Here is a 15,202-nt window from a genome sequence, read left to right on the forward strand (position 1 = left end):
CCTGGTGACGACACCTGTTTATCACAAACTGATAAACAAACAAATCAAAGAGGAACAGAGACCCAACAGGAGTAGTTGACCCATGAGCCCCGTGGTGCCAGTGGAGGCAGTGGCGTAAGGATACACACCCTAGCCAACCTTGTTACAGACCGAGTCACAGTAGGGACGACAAGGTCAGTGACTACAACAGGGTAGAATTACATAGGGATTTACACAACCCTACACTAGCTGTTGAATATAACCAGCCACATACTGTACAACCAACGAGTCTAGTCGATGTGTGTGTGTGTGTGTGTGTGTGCGTATGTGTGTGTGTGTGTGTGTGTGTGTATGTGTGTATGTGTGTGTGTGTGTGTGTGTGTGTGTGTGTGTGTGTGTGTGTGTGTGTGTGTGTGTGTGTGTGTGTGTGTGTGTGTGTGTGTGCGTCTGCTAGCATTTGTCTGGTCCTCACCTCACTCTTGTGTTTGTTGGAGATGGGTGTGGAGCTGTAGTATCCCTCTGTGTCTGTGTGTCTCTGGGCCTTGTTCTTGTTGAGGGCCTCCATTACATCCTGGATCCTCCACAGCTCCTTCTGGATGTGGACATGCTGATGGCTGGGGGGCTCCGTCTGAACACACACAACAACACACACACACAGCTTGCAAATTAACAATGCAAATTGTACAGAGAGAGAGAGAGAGAGAGAGAGAGAGAGAGAGAGAGAGAGAGAGAGAGAGAGAGAGAGAGAGAGAGAGAGAGAGAGAGAGAGAGAGAGAGAGAGAGAGAGAGAGAGAGAGAGAGAGAGAGAGAGAGAGAGAGAGAGAGAGAGAGAGAGAGAGAGAGAGAGAGAGAGAGAGAGAGAGAGAGAGAGAGAGAAGGGGTAAGATTTCCAGGCCCAGGGACATGTACTAGTCTGTGGCGACCTAAATACCAAAACTGGACAAGAACCCGACACCCTCAGCACACAGGGGGACAAACACCTACCTGGAGGTGACAGCATTCCCTCCCCCATATGCCCCCCAAGGCACAACTATGACAACATAACCAACAAAAACGGGTCACAACTCCTGCAGCTCTGTCGCACGCTGGGCATGTACATAGACAATGGTAGGCTTCGAGGGGACTCCTATGGTAGGTACACCTATAGCTCATCTCTTGGCACTAGTACTGTAGACTACTTTATCACTGACCTCAACCCAGTCTCTCAAAGTGTTCACAGTCAGCAAACTGACAGCCCTGTCCGACCACAGTCTACATGAACAGAGCAATACTCAGTCATGAGGCATCAAAGCCAATGGAACTGAATAATCTTAATAAATGCTATAGATGGAAGGAAAGTAGTGTGGAATGAAAAAAAACAAGGCAAAGCAAAGCTGTCAAAGCAAAGGGTGACTACATTGAAGAATCTCAAAATATAAAATATATTTTGATTTGTTTAACACTTTTTTGGTTACTACATGATTCCATATGTGTTATTTCATAGTTTTGATGTCTTCACTATTATTCTACAATATAGAAAATAGTAAAAATAAAGAAAAACCCTGGAATGTGACGGTGTGTCCAACATTTTGACTGTAGACCTTCTGCACAGATTCTGCCAGACCTGGGCCCTGACAGTGAATCTCAGTAAGCACAAAATAATGATGTTCCAAAAACAGGTCCAGTTGCCAGGACCACAAATACAAATTCCATCGACAAACCGTTTCCCTAGAACACACAAAAAACAATACCTACCTCGGCCTAATCATCAGCACCACAGGTCACTTCCACAAAGCTGTGTATGATCTGAGAGACAAGGCAAGAAGGGCCTTCTATGCCATCAAAAGGAACATAAAATTTGACATACCAATTAGGATCTGGCTAAAAATACTTGAATCAGTTATAGAACCCATCGCCCTTTATGGTTGTGAGGTCTGGGGTCCGCTCACCAACCAAGAATTCATAAAAAGGGACAAACACCAAACTGAGACTGCATGTAGAATTCTGCAAAAATATCCTCCGTGTATAATGTAAAACACCAAATAATGCATGCAGAGCAGAATTAGGTTGATACCCACTAATGATCAAAATCCAGAAAAGAGACGTTACATTCTACCACCACCTAAAAGGAAGTGATTCCCAAACCTTCCATAACAAAGCCATCCCCTACAGAGAGATGAACCTGGAGAAGAGTTCCCTAAGCAAGCTGGTCCTGGGGCTCTGTTCACAAACACAAACACACCCCACAGAGCCCCAGGACAGCAACACAATTAGACCCAACCAAATCATGAGAAAACAAAAGAGATAATTACTTGACACATTGGAAAGAATTAACAAAAAAACAGAGCAAACTAGAATGCTATTTGGCCCTAAACAGAGAGTACACAGTGGCAGAATACCTGACCACTGTGACTGACCCAAACTTAAGGAAAGCTTTGACTATGTACAGACTCAGTGAGCATAGCCTTGCTATTGAGAAAGGCTGCCGTAGGCAGACCTGGCTCTCAAGAGAAGACAGGCTATGTGCACACTGCCCACAAAATAAGGTGGAAACTGAGCTGCACTTCCTAACCTCCTGCCAAATATATGACCATATTAGAGACACATATTTCCCTCAGATTACACAGATCCACAAAGAATTTGAAAACAAACCCGATTTTGATAAACTCCCATATCTACTGGGTGAAATACCACAGTGTGCCATCACAGCAGCAAGATGTGTGACCTGTTGCCCCAAGAAAAGGTCAACCAGTGAAGAACAAACACCATTGTAAATACAACCCATATTTATGTTTATTTATTTTCCTTTTTGTACTTTAACCATTTGTACATCGTTACAACACTCTATATAGACATAATATGACATTTGTAATGTCTTTATTCTTTTGGAACTTCTGTGAGTGTAATGTTTACTGTTAATTTTTATTGTTTATTTAACTTTTGTTAATTTTCTATTTCACTAGCTTTGGCAATGTTAACATATGTTTCCCATGCCAATAAAGCCCCTTGAATTGAATTGAGAGAGAAAGGTGAGCAGTGAGCTCTTATCTATCTCAGAGAATCCTTCCATTAGGCCTGTGGCTGAGAGATAAGGGAAAAGAGAAGCAGACAATAAGACACACTCTGCTGATGACAGGCTTGTGTGTGTGTGTGTGTGTGTGTGTGTGTGTGTGTGTGTGTGTGTGTGTGTGTGTGTGTGTGTGTGTGTGTGTGTGTGTGTGTGTGTGTGTATGTGTGTATGAAGGGCATAGAGGCTGAGGCTGCCATCTTACATCTCTCTCACATCTCTTTGAGGCCACATTAATGAATCTGGGCTCTGACTGAGGAATACATTAATCCAGAATGATGGGAAGGAGATGGATTGTTTTCTGTCTAAATGAAAAGACAATGTTATAAGAGAGAACAATAGGGAGATATTAAAGAGAGAGAGAGATAAAAGAGAGAGAGAGAGAGCGACAGAGAGAGAGAGAGAGACAAAGATAGACAGAGAGAGAGGCAGAGAGACAGAGAGAGAGGCAGAGAGACAGAGAGAGAGAGACACATACAGAGAGAGAGAGAGAGAGATAGAGACAGATAAAAGAGCACGAGAGAAAGAGATCAAGATCCCTTTAATGGTAAATTACACACGTTCCAACGAAAATGTTACTTTCAAGAGTAATATAAAAGCGAGAACGAGAGAGATGTGGGGAAAGAAAACACACATCCCTCAGATGTGATTAGTTGCTGCCCTTCTCAGAATGTGGTTATCAATCACCTGGGTGCCTTTCAGCTCTATTTCCCCACTGATGTTATTACACCTCCGTCAGCTGGATGGATGGATGGATGGATGGATGGATGGATGGGAGTATTAATATTTCTCGATGGCTACACGTCTGACACTAACAAAGTCACACAGGGTGTTCCCCAGGGCTCGGTGCTGGGACCCCTATTCTTCATCAACGACATACTCCCACAGAGTAAGGCAGAGTAAGGTGGGGGTTGTTGTGGTTTACCTGAGGGCTCCCCAGGGCCTCTAGCTGCTCCAGCAGGTTGTTCTTGGCCAATGAGACGTCTCCCTCCAGCTTCTCATACTCCCTCCACGACCGCTCCAACTCCTGGTGTTAGGGGAAGAGAGTTCACTAACTCTCCTCTCTGGTAAGATTTCAGTGTGTTTGTATCTGCGTGTAGAGTGGATATATGTATTAACTCACAGTGTTGACTCGTGCCAGTTCTCTACAGGTGCTGAGCAGGCCACTTTGCAGCACGTCTCTCTGCTGGATAACACTGTGTACGGCTGCTGGGTTACCAGCACTCATCTCTATCTCCTGACTGGCCGACAGCAGGGCCGTCTCCAGGGTGTGCTGTAGACGGGACCACCGTTACATATTAGAAAAGTTCCCTTCAGCACTGGAACACAGTGTCATTATAAACATGACATCTCGTATCTCTGGATGTCAAGTGTCAAGGCAGTGTAAATTGTCCATGTCATTTTCCAACACTTACGATAGGTGTCATGACATGTTGTCAAAAATCACCAAGTAGCCAAAGTTTTATGACAGCTACATATTGGGCCCACTTGTTGTGTTGAATGCAGTACGTGGTGAATAGATACTGCCAGACAACAACATGGTGAAGACAGACCCTTTACCTTCTCTCTGTGTAGCTGCTGGAGCTTGTCCTCGCGTATCCTCACAACCTTGTCCTGTTCACACAACCTGCTCAGCTTGGCCTGAGGAGAAACATCATTATGGGTCATTAGATCAGATAGCCAAGGTTATCCTTCTAGAGACAACAACACGGGTCATCTTTCTAGAGACAACAACACGGGTCATCTTTCTAGAGACAACAACACGGGTCATCTTTCTAGAGACAACAACACGGGTCATCTTTCTAGAGACAACAACACGGGTCATCTTTCTAGAGACAACAACACGGGTCATCTTTCTAGAGACAACAACACGGGTCATCTTTCTAGAGACAACAACACGGGTCATCTTTCTAGAGATCAGATAACCCAGGATAACCTTCTAGAGACAACAACACGGGTTATCCTTCGAGAGACAACAACACGGGTTATCTTTCTAGAGACAACACGGGTTATCCTTCTAGAGCCAACAACACGGGTTATCCTTCTAGAGCCAACAACACGGGGGGAAGGTAGGAACACAGTGAACTATATAAAACGCTGTACCAGGTTTGTAGTAGTACAGCAGTACAGCAGTAGTATGTTGTGTCAGGACGTGTTGAACTTACATCAATATCAACCTCCTCCGGGCTGCACATGTAGGCGTGTTCCCTGTAGTCCTCTGGGCTCATCTGTAGGAAGGACAGTTGTTAGATGGACATAAAGACACAAACAGACACATAGCCTATAGGTAGAATCAGATCTAATGCAGCTTCATGACAATGCTCTGTTACTGTCCTGTATGGACTACTGCACCTGTAGTGCTTGTATTACTACACTGAACAAAAATATAAAACGCAACATGTAAAATGTTGGTCTCATGTTTCATGAGCTGAAAAAAAAAAAAATCCCAGAAATGTTCCATACGCACAACAACAAAAACATTTCTTCCTAATGTTGCTCACAAATTTGTTTACACCCGTTACTGAGCATTTCTCCTTTGCCAAGATAATCCATCCACCTGACAGGTGTGGCATATCAAGAAGCTGATTAAACAGCATAATCATTACACAGGTGCACCTTGTGCTTGGGACAATAAAAGGCCACTTTAAAATGTGCAGTTTTGTTACAACACAATGCCACAGATGTCTCAAGTTTGGGGGGGTGTGTGTAATCGGCATGCTGACTGCAGGAATGTCCACCAGAGCTGTTGCCGGAGAATGTAATGTTAATTTCTCTACCATAAGCTGCCTCCAATGGCGTTTTAGAGTATTTGGCAGTACGTCCAACCGCAGATCACGTGTAACCACGCCAGCCCAGGACCTCCACATCCACCTTCTTTCAACTGACTGATTTATTTATATGAACTGAACTGCCTAGTTAAATAAAGGTTAAATAAAACATTTTTAAACAATCTTTGAAATTGTTGCATGTTGCATTTATATTTTTGTTCAGCATAAGTGTACATTATTGTATTTCAATTGGTATCTTATGTCTGCCAGCAATAATAGCACCTTGTGGATAAATAAAGTTTATAGAATTGAACGGGTTCCAGCGGTTTGTCATTGTACTGTAGAAGTGTTTAAAAACATTCTATTCTTATTAACAAATAAAAGACATTCCAAAATGACACAATACATTATTTAACATTAATTTCTATTGGGCACAAAATAATGTGAAACACAACCAAAACAAACAACTAATGCATTCAACAAGTTTGTAGAGTCACACGTTTTATGTAGTCATTGCGTGCTAGGAATAAGGAACCAAATAGTAAACTTTTGACTACTTTATTCATAAAAATCTTTAGGCGTGTCAATAATTTTGTCAATAATTTTGACCTTTACCTTTTTGAGATAAAAATGTTAGTAGAAAATCTCTTTCTCTGAGCTACTGTATTAGTATAAAGTGATGCAATTTCCCTTTTTTCTCTCTCCATACAATATAGCTCAGAATTGGAAATATTTATTTTATACAGTCATTACTGCTCATCTTTGTCAATAATTTCAGGACGCCATTGTATGTGGTTCAGACCCCAGTGTTTGTCTAGTATCTGTAGTCCAGACCCCAGTGTTTGTCTAGTATCTGTAGTCCAGACCCCAGTGTTTGTCTAGTATCTGTAGTCCAGACCCCAGTGTTTGTCTAGTATCTGTAGACCAGACCCCAGTGTTTGTCTCGTATCTGTAGTCCAGACCCCAGTGTTTGTCTAGTATCTGTAGTCCAGACCCCAGTGTTTGTCTCGTATCTGTAGACCAGACCCCAGTGTTTGTCTAGTATCTGTAGTCTAGACCCCAGTGTTTGTCTAGTATCTGTAGACCAGACCCCAGTGTTTGTCTCGTATCTGTAGTCCAGACCCCAGTGTTTGTCTAGTATCTGTAGTCCAGACCCCAGTGTTTGTCTCGTATCTGTAGACCAGACCCCAGTGTTTGTCTAGTATCTGTAGTCCAGACCCCAGTGTTTGTCTAGTATCTGTAGTCCAGACCCCAGTGTTTGTCTAGTATCTGTAGACCAGACCCCAGTGTTTGTCTAGTATCTGTAGTCCAGACCCCAGTGTTTGTCTCGTATCTGTAGACCAGACCCCAGTGTTTGTCTAGTATCTGTAGTCTAGACCCCAGTGTTTGTCTAGTATCTGTAGACCAGACCCCAGTGTTTGTCTCGTATCTGTAGTCCAGACCCCAGTGTTTGTCTAGTATCTGTAGTCCAGACCCCAGTGTTTGTCTCGTATCTGTAGACCAGACCCCAGTGTTTGTCTAGTATCTGTAGTCCAGACCCCAGTGTTTGTCTAGTATCTGTAGTCCAGACCCCAGTGTTTGTCTAGTATCTGTAGACCAGACCCCAGTGTTTGTCTAGTATCTGTAGTCCAGACCCCAGTGTTTGTCTAGTATCTGTAGACCAGACCCCAGTGTTTGTCTAGTATCTGTAGTCCAGACCCCAGTGTTTGTCTAGTATCTGTAGTCCAGACCCCAGTGTTTGTCTAGTATCTGTAGTCCAGACCCCAGTGTTTGTCTAGTATCTGTAGTCCAGACCCCAGTGTTTGTCTAGTATCTGTAGACCAGACCCCAGTGTTTGTCTCGTATCTGTAGTCCAGACCCCAGTGTTTGTCTAGTATCTGTAGTCCAGACCCCAGTGTTTGTCTAGTATCTGTAGACCAGACCCCAGTGTTTGTCTCGTATCTGTAGTCCAGACCCCAGTGTTTGTCTCGTATCTGTAGACCAGACCCCAGTGTTTGTCTCGTATCTGTAGTCCAGACCCCAGTGTTTGTCTAGTATCTGTAGTCCAGACCCCAGTGTTTGTCTCGTATCTGTAGACCAGACCCCAGTGTTTGTCTCGTATCTGTAGTCCAGACCCCAGTGTTTGTCTAGTATCTGTAGTCCAGACCCCAGTGTTTGTCTCGTATCTGTAGACCAGACCCCAGTGTTTGTCTAGTATCTGTAGTCCAGACCCCAGTGTTTGTCTAGTATCTGTAGACCAGACCCCAGTGTTTGTCTCGTATCTGTAGTCCAGACCCCAGTGTTTGTCTCGTATCTGTAGTCCAGACCCCAGTGTTTGTCTCGTATCTGTAGACCAGACCCCAGTGTTTGTCTAGTATCTGTAGTCCAGACCCCAGTGTTTGTCTAGTATCTGTAGTCCAGACCCCAGTGTTTGTCTAGTATCTGTAGACCAGACCCCAGTGTTTGTCTAGTATCTGTAGTCCAGACCCCAGTGTTTGTCTCGTATCTGTAGTCCAGACCCCAGTGTTTGTCTCGTATCTGTAGTCCAGACCCCAGTGTTTGTCTCGTATCTGTAGTCCAGACCCCAGTGTTTGTCTCGTATCTGTAGACCAGACCCCAGTGTTTGTCTAGTATCTGTAGACCAGACCCCAGTGTTTGTCTCGTATCTGTAGTCCAGACCCCAGTGTTTGTCTAGTATCTGTAGTCCAGACCCCAGTGTTTGTCTCGTATCTGTAGTCCAGACTCCAGTGTTTGTCTAGTATCTGTAGACCAGACCCCAGTGTTTGTCTAGTATCTGTAGTCCAGACCCCAGTGTTTGTCTAGTATCTGTAGTCCAGACCCCAGTGTTTGTCTAGTATCTGTAGTCCAGACCCCAGTGTTTGTCTAGTATCTGTAGTCCAGACCCCAGTGTTTGTCTAGTATCTGTAGTCCAGACCCCAGTGTTTGTCTAGTATCTGTAGTCCAGACCCCAGTGTTTGTCTAGTATCTGTAGTCCAGACCCCAGTGTTTGTCTAGTATCTGTAGTCCAGACCCCAGTGTTTTTATAAACAGGATTGGTTGACTTTTTCCCTTTCCTTTTAGCTCCTAGTAGAGTGAAGAGTCTCATCCTGAGTTTGGACTAAACAACAAGGGCAGGAAGAGGAAAGCGTTAGAGAGGTGTCCTGTCCCTCTTCTAATTAGTGTCAATACTACCACATATACTTCACAACCCATAATGCATTGTACTCAATATAATTCTACATCATTTCAACTGCATTGGATTCCATTCCGTACTAATCTTTCCAAAGAAAACGTAAGGTTCTTCCTTGCAGAACACATTAACATATCAGTCAGTCCAGAAGAACATCAATCTGTCTCCCTCTCTCTTCCACACACACAGTTTTCTGACAGCAAAACAGCACAGAGAAATCACGTAGACCAGGTGGTATGTTGGTGACATTCCACACGGAGCATGCAAAGCTTTCTGTAATCGCAGGGAGTTTTAGCATTGGAAGGGAGAGTCATGTCTCTGACAGTCAGGTGTGGTGGAGATGCAGCAGTCACCGTGCTGATACGCCAACAACATATGGGGACAGAGGGAGACAGCAGCACTTTTACACCTTCTGAGGTGGTCACAAAAGTGGCAGAGAAGGGATGTCACACCACGCGTCAAACCATCATACAATCGTCACACAAAAACAAAACAGCATGAATGCATAGGCCACCTTACACTGTCGAAGGGAGCAAGTAAGGTGAGGTCTAAAATGACAAAATGGTATCAGTCCTAGATATCTCAGTTCATGATATCAACAGAACCACAATGACTAAGTGATTTCAGATACTTCATTTTTAAAGTGGGAACATTCTCACTTCTCATAAAGAGACTGGTGGAAACACAGTTGTGCTGTTGGCCTAAGACACGGGTAACATAAAGCTGTGTCACACCAATTACAGTCCCCGGGGCAACACAATACTGTGTCACACTAACTACAGTCCCCGGGCAACACAATACTGTGTCACACCAATTACAGTCCCCGGGCAACACAACACTGTGTCACACCAATTAGCGTCCCCCAGCAGGGGCAACACTGGCAACAACACTTTGTTACACCAATTAGAGTCCCCTAGCTAGACATGTCGGTCAGTACTTAAAGAGGGTAGCAAATGAAAAAGGAATTTTGCACGAGGGTTCCAGAATTCACACTATCCCCTTTAAGCTCCAGGACCCCTGCTTCAAAAACACAAGACTGCAGTACTAACTACAACTCAGGTTAGAAATGTATTAATAGGCTATACAACTTCCCAACATCCAAGTCTCTTTAACTTTCGTAGACAGCAGAGAGTAAGGGAACACACACACACACACACACACACACACACACACACACACACTCGACAGTGAGGAGGGGTTACTCAGACAGTGAAACACAGTACACATCATACAGTACTACTGTATATAAGCCATGCCTACATTGGTGGTATGACTTTCCAACCAATAGAGGAGACAGTAGAGTAAAAGCTGAATGAACAACAAGTGCTACATTAACAGTAACACAAACACTACAGGAAAGAGATATTGTGAACGCCATGAGGGACTTGCAGGTTGCAAGACGGACCAAAAAAAACAACTGAAGTGGATGGCGATTAAAGAAAGCAACACTCAGCCAGCAGCGTTGGCTGGCCAAGACCTTACTCTGACGTGGTGCTGGTACAGCTGAGGCCTGGGGGCTGACTTCTCTATCAACGTGTGAATCATCATGATTAAAGGCTGATTTTCCTTCACCTAGTAGTTCAGTGTGGAGGAGAGGAGGAGGAGCAATACGGGAAGTCAGATTATAGCAGAGCAACACTCACTGACTGACAATGATGCTGCTAGCTGCGCTTTTCTCTATACGACAGACCACACACACACACACACACACACACACACACACACACACACACACACACACACACACACACACACACACACACACACACACACACACACACACACACACACACACACAAAAAGATGACAAAATTAATAGAAACTAATAGATACTAGATTACAGACACACTGTCATCCAAAATGTCACACGACATGGGAAATCACCCAAAGACACACACACACACACACACACACACACACACACACAGGCTAGTTTTCACTGCAGACTTTCAAACTTCAAAACTTTTCAAAAAGTCAACCTACATGAGACGACATCTTGAACGCAGCGAGGAAAAATCAGAACGTTTAGACAGGTATAAACATCCAGAAAAACACACAGACAGACAGACAGCAAGTCTGAAACGTGGCAGATAGATCAGTCCAATACCCCACCTGGTTGTCCAGATACATGAGGTTTCTTTGTAGGTGATGAGACAGAAAGTCGTTCTAGCGTCGGTCAGCAGTTCAGAGGAAACAGAGAAGAGAAAGGAATGAGAGAAGGGAAAGGAATGAGAGAAGAGAAAGGAATGAGAGAAGAGAAAGGAATGAGAGAAGGGAAAGGAATGAGAGAAGAGAAAGGAATGAGAGAAGAGAAAGGAATGAGAGAAGAGAAAGGAATGAGGGAAGAGAAAGGAATGAGAGAAGAGAAAGGAATGAGAGAAGAGAAAGGAATGAGAGAAGGGAAAGGAATGAGAGAAGAGAAAGGAATGAGAGAAGAGAAAGGAATGAGAGAAGGGAAAGGAATGAGAGAAGAGAAAGGAATGAGAGAAGAGAAAGGAATGAGAGAAGAGAAAGGAATGAGAGAAGAGAAAGGAATGAGAGAAGGGAAAGGAATGAGAGAAGAGAAAGGAATGAGAGAAGGGAAAGGAATGAGAGAAGGGAAAGGAATGAGAGAAGAGAAAGGAATGAGAGAAGAGAAAGGAATGAGAGAAGAGAAAGGAATGAGAGAAGAGAAAGGAATGAGAGAAGGGAAAGGAATGAGAGAAGAGAAAGGAATGAGAGAAGAGAAAGGAATGAGAGAAGAGAAAGGAATGAGAGAAGAGAAAGGAATGAGAGAAGAGAAAGGAATGAGAGAAGAGAAAGGAATGAGAGAAGGGAAAGGAATGAGAGAAGGGAAAGGAATGAGAGAAGAGAAAGGAATGAGAGAAGAGAAAGGAATGAGAGAAGAGAAAGGAATGAGAGAAGAGAAAGGAATGAGAGAAGAGAAAGGAATGAGAGAAGAGGATTTTGATTTGATTAGGATCCCCATTCGCAGACACCGATGGCGACAGTTAGTCTTACTGGGTTCCGACACATAACGAAAAAGACATTACAGACTTTACAATTTACATCCAGTACATGTAAAAACATGAACATGTAGTGTATGTGTGTGTATGTATCAGTTACACATACATGTCATTACATACACACAACAAGTAGGTCACATTAGATAGAAGAGGAGAGGAGAGGAAAGAGAGAAGAGGAGAGGAAAGAGAGAAGAGGAGAGGAAAGAGAGAAGAGGAGAGGAAAAAAGAGGAGAGGAAAGAGAGGAAAGAGAGAAGAGAGGAGGGGAAAGAGAGAAGAGCAGAGAGAGAAGACGAGAGGAAAGAGAGAAGAGGAGAGAAGAGAAGAAAAGAGAAGAGGAGAGAAGAGGAGAGGAGAGAGAAAAGGAGAGTGATCGAGGCAAATGACAGTTAGGCATTAGAAACAGGCAGACAGACAGAAAGAGAGACATGCAAAAAGAGAGACAGGAAAAAAAGAGAGGAAAAAAGAAAGACAGGCAGAGAAGAAGACAGGCAGAGAGGAAGACAGGCAGAGAGAGAGGCAGAGAGAGACAGGCAGAGAGAGAGGCAGAGAGGAAGACAGGCAGAGAGAGACAGGCAGAGAGGAAGACAGGCAGAGAGGAAGACAGGCAGAGAAGAAGACAGGCAGAGAGAGAGGCAGAGAGAGACAGGCAGAGAGGAAGACAGGCAGAGAGGAAGACAGGCAGAAAGACAGGCAGACAGCGAGACAGGCAGACAGCGAGACAGGCAGACAGCGAGACAGGCAGACAGCGAGACAGTCTGGACAAGACAATGTAAGGTAAATAGGTAAATTATAGACAGATGGATACAAGGATAAACTGTTGGAGATGAGAAGGGGAATGGGCGTAGATCAGAGCCTTGCACGGGCATGAACTTTACACCCGAGCCCTACCCATGCCCACAATGCTTAGACCCTACCCTACCCAGGCCCAAATGCTTCTGTCAAATTTAAGGCCCGGCCCTGCCCTGCCCGAAAGCATAAATAACTTCCTCCCTTAGTAAATCCATTAGCTGATCCTCTCTGTCTGTCACTGGCTCCCTGTGCCTAGCTCGCTCTGCATGCGCTCTGCTCATGGCAGCTCTGAACCTGTGAGTAACCATAGCAATGGCTCCGCTCAATGAAGAGACAGGAGAGCAGTTAGCTACTTTCCATCACCCTAAACTCAGACAACTCAACATTATTATGTTCTGTGAAATAATCTCTCCTGCGTTATATCTTTAGGTTGAAGGGCTTCTGACACCATGTTATGATCTCAGTCAGATATGACTGTACTGCAGCAGCAAAGCACGAGTAAATGACCAAGCTTCAAACTGTTACCCAAGTTACTGATGAGACTACAGACCCTACCGTACACTAGTTATTAATGAGACTACAGGCCCTACCGTACCCTAGTTATTAATGAGACTACAGACTCTACCGTACCCTAGTTATTAATGAGACCCTACCGTACCCTAGTTATTAATGAGACCCTACCGTACCCTAGTTATTAATGAGGCCCTACCGTACCCTAGTTATTAATGAGACTACAGGCCCTACCGTACCCTAGTTATTAATGAGACTACAGACCCTACCGTACCCTAGTTATTAATGAGACCCTACCGTACCCTAGTTATTAATGAGGCCCTACCGTACCCTAGTTATTAATGAGACTACAGGCCCTACCGTACCCTAGTTATTAATGAGACTACAGACCCTACCGTACCCTAGTTATTAATGAGGCCCTACCGTACCCTAGTTATTAATGAGACCCTACCGTACCCTAGTTATTAATGAGACTACAGACCCTACCGTACCCTAGTTATTAATGAGACCCTACCGTACCCTAGTTATTAATGAGACAACAGACCCTACCGTACCCTAGTTATTAATGAGACTACAGACCCTACCGTACCCTAGTTATTAATGAGACTACAGACCCTACCGTACCCTAGTTATTAATGAGACAACAGACCCTACCGTACCCTAGTTATTAATGAGGCCCTACCGTACCCTAGTTATTAATGAGACTACAGACCCTACCGTACCCTAGTTATTAATGAGACTACAGACCCTACCGTACCCTAGTTATTAATGAGACTACAGACCCTACCGTACCCTAGTTATTAATGAGACTACAGGCCCTACCGTACCCTAGTTATTAATGAGACTACAGACCCTACCGTACCCTAGTTATTAATGAGACAACAGACCCTACCGTACCCTAGTTATTAATGAGACAACAGACCCTACCGTACCCTAGTTATTAATGAGAGAACAGACCCTACCGTACCCTAGTTATTAATGAGGCCCTACCATACCCTAGTTATTAATGAGACAACATACCCTACCGTACCCTAGTTATTAATGAGACTACAGACCCTACCGTACCCTAGTTATTAATGAGACTACAGACCCTACCGTACCCTAGTTATTAATGAGACTACAGGCCCTACCGTACCCTAGTTATTAATGAGACTACAGACCCTACCGTACCCTAGTTATTAATGAGACCCTACCGTACCCTAGTTATTAATGAGACTACAGACCCTACCGTACCCTAGTTATTAATGAGACTACAGACCCTACCGTACCCTAGTTATTAATGAGACTACAGGCCCTACCGTACCCTAGTTATTAATGAGGCCCTACCGTACCCTAGTTATTAATGAGACTACAGACCCTACCGTACCCTAGTTATTAATGAGACTACAGGCCCTACCGTACCCTAGTTATTAATGAGGCCCTACCGTACCCTAGTTATTAATGAGACTACAGACCCTACCGTACCCTAGTTATTAATGAGACTACAGACCCTACCGTACCCTAGTTATTGATGAGACAACAGACCCTACCGTACCCTAGTTATTAATGAGACTACAGACCCTACCGTACCCTAGTTATTAATGAGACCCTACCGTACCCTAGTTATTAATGAGGCCCTACCGTACCCTAGTTATTAATGAGACTACAGACCCTACCGTACCCTAGTTATTAATGAGACTACAGGCCCTACCGTACCCTAGTTATTAATGAGACAACAGACCCTACCGTACCCTAGTTATTGATGAGACTACAGACCCTACCGTACACTAGTTATTAATGAGGCCCTACTGTACCCTAGTTATTAATGAGACTACAGACCCTACCGTACCCTAGTTATTAATGAGACAACAGACCCTACCGTACCCTAGTTATTAATGAGACCCTACCGTACCCTAGTTATTAATGAGACTACAGACCCTACCGTACCCTAGTTAT

General features: G+C 44.1%; 1 protein-coding gene across 21 annotated transcripts in view; it reads right to left on the minus strand.

Moving 5' to 3' along the window:
* LOC106561741 (pleckstrin homology domain-containing family A member 5) overlaps nt 1-15,202 on the minus strand; it is a 248,718-nt gene that overhangs the window by 44,728 nt on the left and 188,788 nt on the right. For 15 of the 21 annotated variants that reach the window (XM_045688504.1, XM_045688512.1, XM_045688508.1 and 12 more), the window contains 8 exons: nt 11,075-11,128; nt 10,946-10,957; nt 10,445-10,534; nt 5,191-5,253; nt 4,586-4,666; nt 4,149-4,298; nt 3,951-4,052; nt 452-607 (listed from right to left, as the gene is read on the minus strand). In XM_045688504.1, coding sequence (XP_045544460.1) covers nt 452-607; nt 3,951-4,052; nt 4,149-4,298; nt 4,586-4,666; nt 5,191-5,253; nt 10,445-10,534; nt 10,946-10,957; nt 11,075-11,128 — 708 coding nt within the window. The remainder of the gene's footprint in view (nt 1-451; nt 608-3,950; nt 4,053-4,148; nt 4,299-4,585; nt 4,667-5,190; nt 5,254-10,444; nt 10,535-10,945; nt 10,958-11,074; nt 11,129-15,202) is intronic. The other 6 variants (XM_045688525.1, XM_045688527.1, XM_045688520.1 and 3 more) reach the window with 2 other exon arrangements.

This window comes from Salmo salar, chromosome ssa10 (genome assembly GCF_905237065.1).
Source record: "Salmo salar chromosome ssa10, Ssal_v3.1, whole genome shotgun sequence".
NCBI lineage: Eukaryota > Metazoa > Chordata > Actinopteri > Salmoniformes > Salmonidae > Salmo > Salmo salar.